Source organism: Rhinatrema bivittatum, chromosome 16, assembly GCF_901001135.1.
Source record: "Rhinatrema bivittatum chromosome 16, aRhiBiv1.1, whole genome shotgun sequence".
NCBI classification, from domain to species: domain Eukaryota; kingdom Metazoa; phylum Chordata; class Amphibia; order Gymnophiona; family Rhinatrematidae; genus Rhinatrema; species Rhinatrema bivittatum.
The window spans coordinates 35,702,996-35,721,868 of record NC_042630.1 but is presented as its reverse complement, the minus strand read 5'-3'; the positions used below and the strand labels follow the sequence as shown (position 1 = coordinate 35,721,868).

Below are 18,873 nucleotides of genomic sequence, written 5' to 3'. Positions count from 1 at the left end.
TCTCATCCCACCCACCTCAGCAGCTGCCACTAGGGTGCAGGAGCGGACAGTCTGCTTTCCTTTTGGGGATGGGGGAGTAGGAGTCGGGTGGGGTGGGGAGGGATTACAAGGTAGTTCCTTTTCAAGACCTTCGTTTGGGGGGGGGGGATTTTGCCCTGAGTGAGTCCCGCACCCTTCCTTGGACTGTGCGGCCCTCCAAGGCCCCCCGGGGACAGGAGTTGCCTGCTCTCGGGCCAAGGCTGCTCCAGCATCTCTTAGGCTGGCCAGCAGGTGTCACTGTAAAGGCATCCCTAGAGCCCTCCAACTGGCCTGGGGAGTCAGGGACCCAAACGTGGGACTCCCAACATGGCCGCACATAGCATGCCTCTATGCCACTGAGACAGCCATCGGTAGCAGGGCAGGCAGTGGTGTCTGCGTGTTTCCCACTTCCTGCAGCGAAGAGAGTGACATGATGACATCACAAGATGAATGCTCCCAAGGAAAGCTATTAAGGTGCACAGCCTATCCAGGGGGCATAGTTTCACCCATCTGTGCCATGAACGACCTCTAGAGATGAAAGGTAAGAACTACAGCTAAGAAAATAGAGAGCAGCTTAGGGTGACCAACAGCCCGGTTTTGCAGCCTGCTGTACAGTGTCCACGGCTGTAGCTCTCCATTCCAAGGTAAAGTTGCCTCGCTGCCACCCTGCCTGCCTCTCTTCCTCCCAGCACAGTCCCTCGGCTGTCTCAGAACTTCCATCCTGTCCCCCCATGGTTGGCACAGGCCTGCTATAGCTTTGCTGCTGCCTCCCTCCCTGTACAGGTAAAAAACGCACATGCAATACCTCTGTCCTACATCTAAACTATACAAACACTACAGAGGAACTCGGCAATATATACTGCCCAAATTTTTTATTATTATTTGTTATCTACAAATACATTTAACGTGCATATTACACATAACCAGCTATGCGGGATAGTACTCACCCTAATATTAAAACATCATCATACATACATTACCCTCCATACATCCATACTATCCATCCACACCACTCAAATCATATCATACACCTCATACCACCTAAAAACCATATGCACTTATATAATTAATACTCCTTCATATAACTTTGCACATTCCAAAAATTTCATATCTAATACATATACATCGTATTCATGCGGTACATGTCAGATCATGATATGTAAAACCTGGCACGGAATAATATACACACTGTATAGATATATTACATATAATGTTTTTCAATAAATACAAGCTAAAGCTTGTAATATATCTATACAGTGTGTATATTGTTCCGTGCCAGCTTGTAATCAAGTCCAGTATCATAGGGGAATCCAGGTCCACAATCCCAAGAAACATCAAACAAAAAAAAAAAAAGGAAAAATTAAAGTCAGCACCTCTAAAGGATGTTTAAAAAAAAAAAAAATAGAGAGCGCTAATACGTAGCCATCTTGGGAGGCATAATATATAAGGAAATTTATACTACACTATCCTGAGAAATTGCAATTTTATCGCTGAGGAATTGTGTTAACTGTGAAGGAGAAAAAAATATATATGAAACACCCCTATATTTAATGTAACACTTACAGGGGAATTTCACTAGGAAGAAGGGCCCCTATTTGCAGGACCTCTGGTCTCAGCAGCCAAAATTGCTCTCTCTTCTTTTGTGTCTGTTTAGACACATCAGGAAATACTCTAACCTGGAGCTGCAAGAAGGTCTTTAATCTACGCCTAAAGAAAAGCTTTCAATATCCAGTCTCTATCGGGTTCCAAGATAAAAGCTACAATGGGAATTGCTCGAGCAGAATCTGAAGTCTCTAAAAACTCAATAATATTCATAAGTGGCGTAGCCGATTCCTCAGGGCGTTCTAATGGAGCTTCATTTGCTGTCCCGGGTTGACTTCCTTCTTTCCATTTCTTAAGGTGGGGGCAGATAGACTGCTTGCTCAGAAACTTTAAGGACCTCCATTAGATATCTTGGGTGATATATAAGGCATCTTGGGAATATTCACTAAATGGAGATTTCTACTCCGAACAGTGTTCTCCAAGTTCTCAGTTTTATGTAGTAAGAATGAATTGTCCTTTATGAAAGATTCCTGTAGAAATTTAATAGAAATCAGACTAGTTTTAAACTCATTGATCTGCTGAGATGTAACTTTGGTAGAATTTTCCACCATTTGCAGACGGATATCGTTCTCATTAGATCTTTGAGCCAAAAGATTTAGCTGGTTAGTTAGAGAGTTTCCAAAGTCCCTCAGTTGCTTCCCAGATAGAGTCCAAGGTTATCTGTTTGGGTCTTGCCAGGAGAAATCGCGGATGTGTAGCCAGAGGGGTAGAAAAGCCCCTACCATTCATCAGCAGTTGCTCTCCCGTGGCTGCGGTACCGGCAGACTCGCTGAGCAAAGGCACCTAGGCATCTACACTTCCTCCTCCCGGAGGGGAGCTCCCTGCCTGGATCTACGACTGCCTGCATCATCAGCAGGCGACGGAGCCAGACTCTCTTCCGGGTTCCTGAGTTGCAGCAGGGTTCGCTGGAGCTGCTCTCCACAGCGGGGTGGGGGGACGACAAAGATATAACCGAGTCCAAGGGGGGGAAACTTGTACCTCTTCCACAGTTTCCACCCGCAGCGACTCCACTCCCACGAACGGCATGGTCATCCATCGGACCGGTCATAGACAACGCAGAAGTGACCCCAGGGTAGGTCCTCTCCTTAGCATGTCTTTTCCGGACGGAATGGGGCATTTTTGCCGGAAAATTTTGAAGAAAACCAAAAGGAAACTACCACAGCGTTCAAGCTGATGGTGCTGACGCCATCTTGGATCCTCCCCATCACCTCCATTTATAACAGTTTGTACAGCAGGAGAAACACATGTGTGAGAGGGAGTATGTGGCAGTGATAGCATGTGTGTGAGAGAACTTATGATAGAGCAAGTGTGTGTGTCAGTGTATCCATCGAAAGAGAGGGAGTGTGTGTATGAGAGAATAAACGTGTGTGTATATGAGAGAGAATAAAGTTTGTGCACCTCCCTCCATTCCACAATAATCCATGACAATCTCAGAGTGACTGAAAATCAAATGTTCCCAGCTATAGAGAGTTGGAGGATTTAAAATCCTTAATTATTGGGTGGTGTTTAATTAGTTTGCTGTTTTTAAATATTTTATTGGTGGTTGGGAAATTTTATAAAAAGTTTTTAAGTTTAAATGAGCTTTTAAATATTGGAGGCTCTGTTCATCAGATGTTTTGAATTATTTACGCTATTTATTAATATGGTTTTACTATTACAATTGGTGTTTTATATTTCTTGATTTATTAGTTATTTTATGAGAAATTGTGATGTTTCTGTTTTTCCATTATTGCACTGCATGTAGAGTTGCGTTTCCAGTTCAGTTCTTGTCATATGTTTTTACTTACAGTATAAAGAGACCATAGTATATTTGGCAAGTGTCTGACTCTGCATGTGTGACGGAGGTGAGGTAGCTAACATGCTAGCATATGTAGCTTCTGTGTAGGAATCTATTGCAGCTTGGTTTGTTCTTCCATAATAGGAAGTATATTGGTGCTTTAGGGTCTGGTGAAATATTTTCAGAGTTGCCTTTTCATGAGATTCATTGTTACTGTTTGAGTGTTGGCAGTTCATCCTGTTTTTGTCTGGGAAGTTTACCATATTGTAATAGTAATTCAATTTATTCATGGCTTTCTGAGGGCCAAGCCCACAAATGATGCACGTTACAATAGGCCCGATACCCTGAGTTCCAAGCTGTGCGATCTGACATGTATGCAAATTTATGCAAATGAGGGGGAACACATACACCTCCTTGTGATTCCTCTTCCCCTCCCCCTCCCCCAGAGTCCTCGTGTCCAGTCATGGTCTGTGGAAAAGTTGGCAACCCTAAGTTTCACCAGTGTAGCAGATATAAAATAAAAAGAAACATTAGAGTTAGAAATAGAGGAGGATCCAAGATGGCGCTGCCATGAGAGGAGTGGCGGAAGGAGCTCCCGATTCATAGTTTTGCAAAAGTTTTCTCCTCGTTTAGTGGAGCATTGCTGTTAACGATGCTTCACACGAAACGCAAAGGCAGAGTCAGAGAGGATGCCTCGACCCCCCCCCCCCCCCCCACGCTTATTCAAACCACGATAGCTGGTTTCTATCCGCAAGCAGAGTCCCTGACCCCGGAGAGTCCCGCGAGAGCGATAGGTGAGGAGCAAGCACCAACGCTCATGGGAGAAGTCTCTCTCAGTCCCGGGGCCCCAACTTATCCCCCTTACCACCGCGCACCGCAGGAATCACTGACCCAGGTCGACCCCAGTGACGGATGCCGTTGTTAGAGGTGAGCCCGATCAAGGAGGGAGCAGTGGGAGAAGCTGCAGTGCCAGGAATAACTCGAGGACCGATGGTTTCCTCGCCGCAGATGGAAGGTGTATTCGAGGAAAGTCGAATCTGCATCGGTGAAGAAATGGCCGCTGCAGAGAGGAAGTCTGCACAACACCGGAGAACTCAGGACTTACAAGGGATAACGTAACTTTACTACCTCATTCAGTGCTTGAGAAACCAAAAATTGCTACAATGGATGTATTGTGGCAAGCAATTGCATCATTGCAAGACAATGTAGTAAATCTAACTACATCTATAAGAGAATTACAAACGGTGTTCTTCAACGTAAATCCTGTTTTAACCCAACATACTGAGACCTTGGAGAAATTCGATATAGAAATAAACCAAATTAAAAAGGTACAACTTTCAGTTATACAAGGAGAAACTCTTCTAAGTAAGAAAGTTGAAAATCTGGAAAATTCATTTAGGTATACCAACCTTAGAATTATTAACTTTCCTAAATGTAGGTTAGTTTCTCCAAAAGAGCAATTGAAGAATCACCTTCAGGATGTGTTACAAATGACTACTGAAGCTTTACCATCAATAATATCTGCTTATTTTTTATCCTGAAAAAACGAAGGAGAAACAGAAAATCAGCCTGTGGAAGGAGAGTCACTAAATGTTAACTGATTTATTTGAGACTTCCTATAGTTCCCAGGTTGAAAGAAGAGGTACTCTCTTGGTTAAATGTAAACTATCTTCGGATAGAGATAATGTGTTAAAATTGTATTTGCGTAATAGAACCTCTCTCTACCTGGGTCAAAAATTATGGATCTATCCCGACGTCTCCAAGGAAACCCAGATATGACGAAAACAATTTTTGACTTTGGCAAATCAAGCAAGAACGTTTGGGATACAAATAGTGGTTATGTTTCCCTGTAAGTATATAATGCATGTAGATGGTATAAGATATCTTTATTTGGACCCAGAGCAATTGGAAAAATTTTTAGAAGCCCGACGTAACCAAGGAATTGTGGAAGGAACATCCACTTCCGAATAGATAAATAATAACTCTGCTACCGCTCATTGTATTTGGTAAAAACTTTGGGTAGAAAATAATTGCTCTAGTTTTATTTTGGATCTTCCCCTGCAATTGTTTTGTAATCGGGAATACTGGATAATATTATGAATGGAAAGAGATTGGATTTAGTTATATATTTCATGTTGTCTCTTTCAAGGTACTAATTATGTGAAACTTTTAAATAATTTTGTATATCCTGTTTTTCTTTTCAATCATTTATACTGGATGAATTTACTAATGGAAAATGCAAAAAGAAAAAATTAAAGAAAAAAGAAAAAACATTACTTCTGTTGAGTGATTCTGCTGGAATTTAGTTTTCATTTGGGGAAGATTCCTTTAAGTGCTGTACAAAATTAACTTTCAATTTTGCCTGTTCTGGAAGGGTTGCCAGACTGTTCCACAGGGGGACTGGCAGGCCAGCTGGGCAAATGCAACTGCTTCCTGATGGATAAACAAAGTCCCCGCCTCTGCTGATAGTTTTGTCTCATGGTGGAGAATTGCGCAATTAGAAAAGTACAGTGTAGTTTTGGGTAATTTTTTTGATAGCTCATTCTGAGTTATGAGTATTTATATGGGGAAAGCCCCCCACCTCAGTCCTTCCCTCCACTCGTCACGTTCCCTATCTTTGCTGCCCAGCTCAGAGAGTTCAGCCATATTTGCTCTATCTTTTGATCACGTGAAGAGTCATGTAATCTCTCTGTTTTCCCTAAATATTAAAAAAAAAAAAAATTCCCTGGAAATAAAATTTTCCTCCATCCTGTTTTCTCCGATTGCATTGTTGTCTGATCCTCTGGATGTGGAATGATTCGAGGAGAATTTTTTTTTATTTTAAACAATTTATAATTTAATTTTATTGCAATAAAGAAACATAAATATTTTTTACAAATACAAAATTTTCACGCGAAAAAATAAGATACACCCCACAAATATAGACATACAAGGTCTCTCCTTTTATGAAGATCTATGTCCAGAATGTAAATTTGGGAGTTATTCCTCATATAAAATTCTACAGTTTGGATTAGAGATTTGACTGTCCTTTTCAGAACCTATTAAGGAGTTGGATTGGAACTTTGTCCTCCCCTGGAAGAAGGGTTCTTGAGAAAATGTAGTGATCAACATAGTACTGTTTAGATTTTATTCTTTGTATGGATGTAGATGTGTGATTGGTTACATGTGATATGTAGGGCATTTTTTATTTATGTTCTATCTTGTATGTCTGTATTTGTGTGGTATATGTCTTATTTTTTCACTATGAAAATATTGTATTTTTAAAAAATATTTGTTTCTTGATAATACAAAATTAAATGTCATTTTTAAAAATTGTTTAAAATACATATATTTTTATTAGATTGTGTTTAAAATTGATTATATACTTACCCTGTTACATTAATAAGATATTCTTGTAGGGGAGTATTGCATTTTTAGCCAATTATATTTTCTTTCTGAATATCTCGAGGAGCTCATGATGGAGCAGAACACTTGACTTGAGGAGCTCATGATGGAGCAGAACACTTGGCTGCATGTCTGTGGCTTCGGGAGCAAGAACTAAAATGCAAGGTGGATCCCCTTCAACTCTAGTGCAACTCTGGGTTCCCACTTTGAATGGCTTTCGGTGCCGTTTCATTTACAATTTGAATTCCTTGCCCTAGTTTTCAGATCGGTGTCTAATTTGGGCCCATTTCTATCTGAAAGTGAGCCTGAGCCTTCATAAGCTCTCAATGTGTCTGAGATCTTCTCAGGAGATCCTGGTGCTGCCGCTGTCACCTAAGGAGGCCAGAGGTGGCAGTCCTAGTCGAACATTCACTCTTGCTGGTGCTAGATTTTGGACTGCCCTCCCAAACGAATGGAGGGCACTGAAGAAATTGTTGCAGTTCAGAAAAATAGTAAATTGCACTTTATTTCAAACCGCTTTTAGTTAATTGTGGGCCCGGTGATCCAGTTATTGGGTCAGTTGATTCTGCAGCTCTTTTATGTAGTAAGGTTGTGTATTGTTTCTTTTTTTGCTAGATGTTGGAAGGGTAGACAGTGTGATGTACTGTATGTTGTCTATTGTTTTTATATTGGGTATTTTGTATTCTGTACTGTGGTATTTTAGTGCCATGTGTTGCACCAGTTTTAGTGTGGGTTCAGTTCATGACAGCAACCAGCAATATTTTGGTGCTCTGTTTGTTATGTGAAGTTGATCAGGGCAAGACTGTTATTGGTGGATTTCTTGATGTATCATCGGTCTTTGATATTATTTCTCATGTTATTTCTCATGGAGGGGACAGTATACAAATGGTTTGAATCTTATCTTCATAAAAGAAAACAAGTCATAATTGACGAGTCTCCCTCTCATTGGTTTAATATTACTCCTGGGGTTCCGCAGGGGTTGGTGTTGTCTGCAGCATTATTTAATGTGTATATGCGTTCGCTATGTACTATATTAGATGAACATTCAATTATGTTTAGAATGTATGCAGATGACATACAATTATATGATGTAAACCGATATGATGTACCCAGTAATATCGGTATAAAAAAAGCCTTTAAATAAAATAAAATTAATATTTTCCTGATGTTACCTCGTTGCAAGCAACTTTAAGTTTGATTGCTGAAGCTTTTGATATACGATTGGATGTCTGAAAATCATCTTAGATTAAATGTTCATAAAACTGAAATTCTTTGTTTTTCAAGAGACCTGAGTAATCTGCAAAAATATGTTAATTTTCTTGTTATTTTGGGAATGGAAATAAGCTTTAAATCTGTAGTTTGGAATCTGGGTTTCTTATGATTCTCTAACATTTCGCCCACATATTCTTCATGTCTCTCTACAAATTGCGTCTTCTCCGACATCTGTGATATGTCCTGGAAAAAGATGATTTTTGGACAATTGTACAATCCTTTGTGCTTACAGTGGCCGATTGTAATTCTTTATTTGCTGGTCTTCCTGTTTCTACCGTTTGAACTCAGCAGCCTGTCTAATACTCAGGGAGCCATAGATAGGACCATGTGGCCCCACTGTTAATTGAGCTCTATTGGCTACCGGTCAGTAAATGTGTAGAATTCAAAATCTTGATGCTTGTTTTTAAAGCTCTAAAGGGTCAGAGCCCGCCCTATTTGGCATTGCCGCTCAATAGAAACCCACCTACCAGGAATTTACAGTCCCAAGGCACATTGTTGTTTTTGAAAAAATCTCCGATTAGACAGGCAAGCAAAACAGCAACTTATAAATGAGCTTTTTTTTGCTATTTGCCCATCATTGTGGAATGCTTTACCGGAAAGTTTTAACATTGATGATATTTTGCAATTTCACAAGCAGTTGAAGGCATTTTTATTCTGCAAGTAACGACCATGATTTGGTGTTATTTCTGGTTTTATTAGTTTTCTGGCTTGTTTAGACTATTTCTGTTTATTATTCTCAACAAGTTTTTATGCATTTTATTTGTCGTAATTGGTTTAGCAAGGGAATCCATTGAAGGCGGAATGGAAATTGTGGTTTTAAATAAATAAATGATGTTCTTCCACTTCCACCCACAGTGCCCGCTCCCACACAGCTCTCTCGCCGCCTCCTCTGTTCTCATGCACCTGATCCTGGTCGTCTCACGTCTGTGGCAAAACTGGGGGAGAAAAAAGGGGGCCAGACAGCCCAGGCTTGCAGGGTTGATTTCTGCATGATGGGGAGGGGAAACGGCCTTCACCCCCTCCTCATTCATGCCCTTTTCCACCACTGCCCCACCCCCCCCAAGCAGTTACCCTCTCATCTCCAACATTCAACTTTTATCATCCAACTTTTATCACTCCCCCTGTTTATTGTAAACCGGCATGATGTGATACTCTCACGAATGCCGGGATAAGAAAAAACTAAAATAAATAAATAAATAAAATAAACATTCATCCCTTCTCACACTCTCCAAGCATTTATCTGTCTTCACCTCCCTGCACGGTCCTCCCCTATTGCACCTCTCACCCTAGACATTCAAACCCTCCTCACCTTAACCCCCCCCCCCCTCTTCCAGCCTTTATCTCCTCTCCTTCCCCATCAATCTCTCATAGGAGTCACTCCCTGGACTGCTGTTCCTCCCTTCTTCCAGCAGCTGAGTCTCAGGAGCACAGAGAGAGCTGGGGGCCTGCAGCAGTGTCTACTCCAGTACCCATTCCCCCCCCCCCCCTATGTGCTGTCTGCTGCTGCAGGGACAGGAGGACAGAGAAGCTGTAGCAGAGAGTATAGTGGCTTTCGTCATCTCTGTGTCTGCTCCAGCCCCTTCCCCTTCTCCCATGTTACCTGTTGCTGCAGGAGGGGAGGGGCTGGAACAGAAAGTTAAGTGGCTTCTCTCTGCTGCCAGAGATTCAGGGCTTAAAGTGCCCCTGGCTAGTGACTAGTGGTTAGAAATAACAGATCTGCCGGCAGACCAAACAAAAAACAAGAGACAGAGGGGAAGAGAAAAAAAAAGCCCAAACAATTGTTGAACAGAATCTTAGTCTTTACTTGCAGTGGTTCGCAGCGGTTCAGAATAAAAGATGAAGAGAATAAAATGAACATTCAGTGAAAGAGCTCTGTATTGACTGGGTCTCTGTGACTGCATGAGGACATCGCTGCTGTAGTGATAAAGGACCTGGTGCCTCTCACTCCTGCGGATGTTTAAACACACAACCACCACCACCACCTGTCCAAAGTGGAGATTTTACATGAAAAAACCCCAAAAAGATGAGCCAAGGGGTCCATGCATGAGTGCATGCGCTAGCAGAACTGAAACCAGGAGGTGCTCGATTTAAAAAAAAAATAAATTAAAAATTAACATTTGTTCCTCTTAAACCTTCCCCAAAAAAGCCCACACTAACTGAAAGTGAGCCATCAGAAAAGTTTTGCGTTAACTGTTCAGGGCATCAGCTCATACTGATGACTGGGGAATCTCTTCTCTTCCCCCACACACTCATCTGTTCTGGTTCTGTTGTTTTATTATCGTCATTTTGATATTGCTGCGTCCAAAAAATTCACTTCATCAAATTATAGACATCAAAAACACATTTGAAATATATATGACCATCATGTAAGGATGTGAGTATTCTTGTTCACATCCACATTTTGAGTGGAAAGCAGGGGCAGGGATGGAGGAAGATATCCATTCAGTACTCATGGCAAACTGACTGTAAATAGATATTTCTAAATCTGCTATAAACATCTGCAACCCTTCTACCTAAAAAAAAAAAAAAGAAACTGCAAGTCCTTGGGAGGAGGTGTGGCCTAATGGTTAGTGCAATAGGCTGGACACCAGGGTTCAAATCCCACTTCTCCCACCAACACGCCTAGTGACTTGGGCAAGTCACTTTACCACTTGTTGCCTCAGGTCTCTGCTCAGATTGTAAGCTCTTTTAGGTAAGGACTTAGACCTGAATACTTGTCATCATTGTTCAGCACTGCATGTGTCTGATACAATAACAGTAATTCTTATTTTTGGAGTGCTAACATCAAATATCTGTGTGGACTGCCATTTGTGAGCCAAAGATAAAGAGAAACAAGCATTCCCCCTCCTGCCAGGGACAAATCGAAATCTTTACAATCTACGGAAAGAGCCCTTTCTGCCCGTGAATGTGGCAAATACAAAAAGCACCAGCTCCCAAGCTGAGAATGCAGCCTTCGCTCCAGGTCTGAATTATGTAACCAGGAAATTTAATAAAGGTTGTCTGAGGTGAGAAGCCAGGAGAAACCCAGCCTGAGCTTCCCATTCCCTTGTCACCATGCAGTAAAAAAAAAAAAGAAAAAATGTACCTAGTAAATTAAAAGGACATGGTTTACTAGCAAAGTAAAGCAAAGCCCATGTGATCTACACGGAAAATTCAGTGAGCACTAAATTAAGTGTTTCGCTGTGACACCTTATCATAAGCAGGGGAAGTGGTTACAAAAAAGCGCAAAATAAAAAACCCAGATGCTTTTCTTGTAAGAAATTTGCCTTGACATACATTTGTGGCACGGTAGTTCATCAGTATATCTGCAGCTTACAGAAAATTGGATGCACACTCTTACTGAAATGATGCAGGAGCGGGGTTCCCAAACCCAGCTCCAGGGACCCCTGCTGCTGGTTCACACCGACTGCGCCTGAGATTCGTCTGCATGCACCATTTCCACAATTTGTACATAAAAGCATAGGATGTGGCAGGCTGGATCAGAGCAAACATCCACCGAGCCCGGCATGCTCAAGAGCGGGTCCAGCTCTTGTTGGTCACTCCCAGAGATGAGTGCTGGCTGTCCCCAAGTCCACCTGATTATGGACTTTTCCCACCAAGAATTGGTCCAAACCTCTTTTAAACCCCGCTAAGCAACCCCCGCTCCAGCAACAAGTTTAATACTTTCCTGGATCTGTTTTAAATCTGCTGCCTCCTCATTTTCATTGCTATTTGAAAGGGTAAACAGCCATTCCCATTCATAGTGTTATAATCCTCTATCATATCCCCTCTCAGGCACCTCTTCTCCAGGCTGGAAATCCCTAACCTGTTTAGCCTTTCTTCATAGGGAAGCTGTTCCGCTCCCTTTATCATTTTTGTTAACCTTCTCTGCACCTTAAAGGGAATGGTGAATAAAACGGAAAGTGTCATAATGCCTCTGTATCACTCCATGGTGAGACCGCACCTTGAATACTGTGTACAATTCTGGTCGCCGCATCTCAAAAAAGATATAATTGCAATGGAGAAGGTACAGAGAAGGGCAACCAAAATGATAAAGGGGATGGAACAGCTTCCCTATGAGGAAAGGCTGAAGAGATTAGGACTTTTCAGCTTGGAGAAGTGACGGCTGAGGGGGGATATGATAGAGGTGTTTAAAATCATGAGAGGTCTAGAACGGGTAGATGTGAATCGGTTATTTACACTTTCGGATAGTAGAAAGACTAGGGGGCACTCCATGAAGTTAGCATGGGGCACATTTAAAACTAATCGGAGAAAGTTCTTTTTCACTCAACGCACAAATAAACTCTGGAATTTGTTGCCAGAGGATGTGGTTAGTGCAGTTAGTATAGCTGTGTTTAAAAAAGGATTGAATAAGTTCTTGTAGGAGACGTCCATTACCTGCTATTAATCAAGCTGAATTAGAAAATAGCCACTGCTATTACTAGTAACAGTAGCATGGAATAGACTTGGTTTTTGGGTACTTGCCAGGTTCTTATGGCCTGGATTGGCCACTGTTGGAAACAGGATGCTGGGCTTGATGGACCCTTGGACTGACCCAGTATGGCATGTTCTTATGTTCTTACTAAATCCATTTTGGCTCTTCTCTATTAAGCAATGTCTATCCATATGCTCAGTAATTCTGTTCTGAAGAGTAGCTTCTTTTATTTTGCCTGGCATTGACATCAAGCTCACTGAATCTATAGCTTCCAGAATAACCCCTGGAGACCTTTTTAAAAATTGGCATTATATTGGCCACCCTCCAGTCTTCAGGCACAGTGGCTGATTTTAACGATTAGGTGCAGATTACTAGGAACAGGTCTGTAATTTCATTGACTTCTTTTAGAACCCTGATGTGAATACCATCTAGTCCTGGTGATCTGCTAATCTATAGTGTGTCAAGTTTCTCTATTACATCTTCCAGTTTCGCAGTTATTTGCTTTAATTCCTCTGAATCATCACTTTCAAATATCTCCCCAACATCAATAAAGACTGAAGCAAAGAATTCATTTAAGGGCAGATTTTAAATGCCTGGCGTGCATAATTTCCTGCCTTTACGCGCGTGGTTGGGCCTTATGCGTTCCGGGAGAATCTTCCAAGAGGCCTGGCACTTGAACCGCTACATGCTCAAGTGCCAGGCCTCTTGGAAGGGGTGGGAAGGAGGGCGTGTTTTGGGTGGGGGAGGGGCAGGGCAGGCCGGGACAGTGCCATTGTTCGCTGTCCCAGAGCCTCGCTGCCTGCCAAACAGGTAAAAAAAAAATAAAAATCTAAATTTAGGGGTTGGGGAGGAGAAGGGAAGGTAGGGTAGGGTAGGGGGGTAGGGACGTTCCCTCCCAGTCTGTTCCTTAATTGGAGCAGAATGGGAGGGAATTTGGGGAAAGCAGCGATGTGTCACCACGCGAAAGTAGCTAAAATCTACCCCCTTGTGCGCGGCCAGATGATTACCCTTTAGTTTGTCTGCTATGGCCCTGAGTCCACCTTTAACCCCTTGGTCATGTAGTAGAACCAACAATCTCGCTCATAGGCTTCTTCCTTTAGATGTACTTGAAAAAATGGTGTTTATTTAGGTGTTTTATATACAGTCGTTCCAAATTAGATCACAGCTGTTTCCATATTCATGGTTAGGTTGAAAGGGGGTAGATTCAGGAGTAATCTTAGGCAGTATTTCTTTATAGAGAGGATGGTGGATGTAAGGAATAGCCTCTCTGTGGAAGTGGTGGAGAGAAAAACAGTATGTGAATTCAAGAAAGCAGGGGATGAATATGGGGGATCTCTAGTGAATTGAAGAGTACTGTAATGCTCAATTGGACAGATAGGAAGACTGGATGGGCCATGCCCTCTTTCTGCTGTCACGTTTCTGTGATTCTAAATGCTTCACTTAGCGACGGACTCACGATGTGGGACTGGCCCGGGACCCGTCACGTGGTCTGCCGAGCGTGGCTCTGTCACAGCCGCGCACGGCAGACCACGGTGACTGGAGCGATCGGCCCACCGGAGAATGCCCGATCCCCCGATAGGCCAATCCGCCCCTGGCTTCACTCCTCAAACTCTCTGTAGGTGAAAGACACCTTCCAACAAGAATGGAAACTGCTTTCCTAATACCATCTGGAACAAAAATAGTCTCTTATTTATTTAGATATTTTATATACCAACATTCCATGTACAGATCACAATGGTTTACAAAAGTAACAATCATAGCTATAAATTCACACACAATGACAGGTTACAGAAGTAGTATTCATCACAGCCATTAACATCTCTGAAAAGAAATGTTCCAATATATATTTGACGAAAGATCTGGGACATAGGTAAGGCATACAGACGACAAAATAAAATATTTCACATTTTAATTGGTACGTTATATTGATTCTTGCATTCTCTCTCTCGTTAAGTTTCTTCCTCGTGCTTCAATTAGTATCTCTTGGGATTTGAACCGGGTCCTCTCTATGCTCATGAAGGCTCCTTTCGAGCTGCCCCACTTGCAGTACCTTACTTGGAAAGTCCTGGTACCTATCACCTCGATTCATCAAGTACGTGAACTTCAAGCCCCAGTACACAAGGTGGTGCTCAGAACACACCCCAAATTCCTCCTAAAAGTGGTCTCAGCTTTTCCCATCAACCAAGCTATTTCCCTACCTATCTTTTTCCCCAAAAACACATAAGAGAAGCATTGCTGCACCCTCTGGACTGCAAAAGATGTCTAGCTTATCCCAAACAAAAGACTCAACCTCCCCGCCGCTCCTCACAGCTATTCGTTTCCTTTAATCCGAATTCACTGGATGTAGCAGTCTCCAAGAGGACAATCTCCAATTGGATTACAAACCGCATTCGCTTCTGCTACGAGTCTGCCCGCGCTACGCTACAGGGTCCTGTCAAAGCGCACCAAATGCGTGCTCCGGCATCCTCCACTGCTCATCTCTGAGATGTACCGACAGAGGACATTTGCAAGTCGGCTACCTGGTCATCTATCCATACCTTTACCTCTCACTAATGCCTAGATCAACTGGCAGCATCTGACAGACTAGGACATGCAGTGTTGTGGCACGGCGTGGGGAATACAGACATGTCCATTGAGAAATCAGGGTAAAGAAAAAAAGTGCGATGCTCCGCATTGCACCACAGGGATGGTGTATGAACTGGAGAACTCATCCCTGTCCATCAGTTCCCCTTTTTTGCTTTTTCCGGAGCATGGGGACTCCCATACAGCATGGCTAATTCAGCCTGCTTATCGACGAAAAAAGCAAGTTTGCTTACCGTAAATGGTGTTTTCCATAGATAGCAGAATGAATTAGCCATGCCTACCCTCCCTCTTCCCTGGACAGGTCTTGTCTAACCATCCTAGTAACGTCACGGCCGTTTTTTTCAGCTTAACAATACCTCTGAGGAGACTGATTACACGCTACGTGCGGGCAGAGCCCTGCAGACGCCACAGCGTTCGAAGCTTTGCTTCCTGTATCAACGTCTGTGAGAGCGCCGTCAATGACGTCACCGGACCAACATGGCTAATTCATCCTGCTATCTACGGAAAACACCATTTATGATAACTAAACGTGCTTTGCATTGCACACACGAGCTTTTCCGTGCGCACAGCCTACAAAGGAAGTTGGGTTTTTTTTTTTAATTATGTCCATGCCATTCCTGTAAGGAAAAGGGGGCAAAAGAGTAGCAAGTGCCACCCCTCCCAAAATGGTTTCCCCCAACCCCCCTCTTTACTACCCCAGTTATGGAGCATAACCGTTAATGCTGGCGCAGATCCAACTCCCTTGCCTCCCCCCCTCCACGGTCTGGCAGGAGAACATCACCTGCAGCTCGACTGGAAAATAGATGGGGATGGTGTGGAAGAACAGGGATTTAGAGATTGACGGGGACTGGGTGAGAGACTGGTGACTCGGGGACAGGAGGAGTGCAGGGATTGAGAGATTGAGCAGGGACCTGGCAGCTGGATGCGGGAGTGTTAGATGAGCAAGAAGTTGAGGTGGGGAGAGGATGAGAGATGATGTGATGAATCTGGAGGGGTGGAGAGGCAGTGGAAGGGGAGAGAGAGCTGTGCAGTGGGTGGGACAGGTCTGTGACGGGGTGATAGATGGTAGAAATGGGGAGGAGATTAGAGGGAGAATGGAAGGGCTAGATAAGGGGATAGGAGCGAAGGGATGGAGGCAGGGGAGGGGATTAGTAGCAGGGAATGAACTGACGCCGGTGAGGGAATGAGAGGCAGAGGAAAGCAGATGAGGATGGTGAGGAGGAACAGGGGAGCTGGAGATTGGTGAGACGGAGCTGGAAAGCTGGCAGGTAGGCGAGACGTGAAAAGGAGGAGACCTAGGACTGACTTCTTGGAATTTCCTATTCAGTTTTTGTCTGCATGTTTCTATTTAAAGTTTTTTGCCGTTCATTCTGTAGTTAGTGAGGATTGATTTGTGTTCTCTGTGCGTGACTGAGGTGAAGGATTCTGTTAGCGTGTAGTTTCTCTCTAGGGATCTGCAGCCGTCCAGCTTGTTCAGTTTTTTCTAGTTGGAGATGTAATGGTACTCTAGGGCCCGGTGTAATATTTTCTGCGCTGCCTTTTTGCAGGTCTGGTTGTTGCTGTTTGAGTCTGGGCAGTTAGTGCTGTTATGGTACAGAAGGTTTGTTTCACAGTTTCTATGAAAGGGAAGTAAGAAAGTCGTCTCAGTGGCCACTGGCAAAGAATGTGGCCACGACCCACTCCTTTTTTCCTTTAGAAAATCGGCACTGCATGTGGTGGCAAGTTTCCAGAGCCTGCAACAAGTCCGTATCACCATTTTGCTGTTTGATCTGTTGAAAGACAGAGAGCTTCATCTCCTGCTTGGTCATTGGCGCTGTCATTGTGTCACCCATTAGGTCAGCAGGGACAGCCTGGCACCAGAATCAGACTCCATGGCTCATCTTCTTTCCAGCTATTTAAGCTTCCAAGTTCTTTACTCCTTGTTGAATGTAACTTTGCCTTATTCATCTCTATTGTTTAATTACTTTAGTTGGTGCTTCAGTTATGCTCTTGTTAAATGTAAACCGATCCGATATGGTTATTACTATGAAGGTCGGTATAAAAAAGTGTTAAATAAATAAAAATAAATCTGTGGGGAGGGGGAAGTAAGAATCCAGAGTCTGCATGATAGCCCCTAAAGCAGTGGTCCCCAGTCCGCTCCCTGGAAGAGTCTGGTTTTCAGGACCTCCACCATGCAGGAGATGCATTTGCATACAGTGGAGGCAGCTCACGCCAATTGTCTCGGGCATGTTCGGGGTGGAGACCTTGACAACCAGATTTGCTGTGAGGATCCCTCAAGGAGTGGCGTAAGGGACCATTGGACTAAAGTGAGGAGGGGAGGATCCTTCCACTGGGCAGAGGGGGACAGAACGTGTCTCGCGTGGCAGCCGGCTGCGTGCGCTTACGTGGCTGGCCCACCCGATGGGCTTTCCTTTGGGCCGGTGCCGCCCGGTCTGCCGTTGCCATGAGGAGGCTGGTGTGCTCTAGAAACAGCAGTGGACGATGCCTGATGAGACCATGCCTGTTCGTACACCGTCAGGGACTCGGGGTTCTCGGCGGCCTGGGGAATCTTATTTGCTTGCTATAAATGGGAAAAGAAAAAACATTCCATAGGTTCAAAATGTTACGGGCCCCTGAGATAAGTCGGGCAATTGATAAAGCAACAAGACATTTGTGTCAAAATTATTAGCTAAGAGTCCTCAAACTATCTCCCAGCTTGGATCCTGGAGCTACCTCCAGATAAAAACAGTAAGAGTTGTAACACTCAGATCTCTAGGGGAAACCCTTACTCCTTTTTTCTTGAGGGGATACTGAAGTCCAGTGGCCAAAAGAATTGTATTGTCATGAGATTTAGGGTTATGATGTTATCTATCCAGTGCAACCTCCTGAGGTCTCTGGCTGCCTAAATGAGCTAAAGAGGCAAACCAACCACGGTACCAGAGGGGGAAAAAGAGCAAACAACAAATAGGAAAATAGTAACTGGATAAAAAATACTTAAACTGGGATAAACACCCAGACGACAGAGGTCTAACTGTACAATGCTTGTCTAAAATGTTGTATCCCCGCCTTGGGTGAAATTCTCATTCAAAAAGGCTGGTAATTAATCTGACTAATTGATTAATTAAATATCTGCACCCAATTTAATAAAAAATGTTATATAAATTAAAAAAAACAACCCAAATAACATGCACACAAACACTATGCAGATAAGAAAAATCTGCAATCTCAAAAACCACCTGCCCAGCCTGGCTGCCTGCTTCAGGGAAGGTCACTTCCCATTAATCAAGTGCGTTTCCTCTGCGGAAAAAGCACCCGCCCGGCCAGGCCACGTTTCAGCCTCGCTGCCTGCTTCAGGAGTCTCACTTCCATTAATCAAGTGTGTTTCCTGCGACAGCCTCCCTTTCAGCATCAAGCACAGACAGTGCAATCCTGCTGTTGTACCTGTGCATTGCTGTTAATTAGTTAATTCTATGTGATTTGGTTTTGTTTTCCTTTTTGATGTATGGACACAGATTCGTTTCCTTTTCTCCTTGGGTTAGGCTCCTTGGGTTCCAGGCTGTCTATGAGCTTGCATTCTGCTTATTTAAAATTGGTTTTCTGCACTGCTGGAGGCTGCGTTTGGTTTGGTCTATATAATTGTACACCAGTAGATGGGAGTTGACACCCCTGAAGCAGGCAGTTGTGCTGAAACATGGCCATGTCAGGTGGATTTTTAAGGTATTTGTTGTTTTTATGTATTTATATAACATTTATTTTAAATTGATATTGGCTATTTTATTTAAATTGCCTTTGCTATCTGTATTATCTATCCAATTATAAGTAATTTTAAACCATGTTATTATTT

General features: G+C 43.2%; 1 protein-coding gene across 2 annotated transcripts in view; it reads right to left on the bottom strand.

The window, feature by feature from the left end:
• Positions 1-16,421: 16,421 nt before the first annotated feature.
• The window catches only part of SLAMF1 (signaling lymphocytic activation molecule family member 1), a 33,200-nt gene continuing 30,748 nt past the window's right edge, over positions 16,422-18,873 (bottom strand). For both annotated transcript variants that reach the window (XM_029580589.1, XM_029580590.1), the window contains exon 7: positions 16,422-17,610. In XM_029580589.1, the coding sequence (XP_029436449.1) occupies positions 17,431-17,610 (180 nt within the window). In that variant the 3' untranslated portion in view covers positions 16,422-17,430. The remainder of the gene's footprint in view (positions 17,611-18,873) is intronic.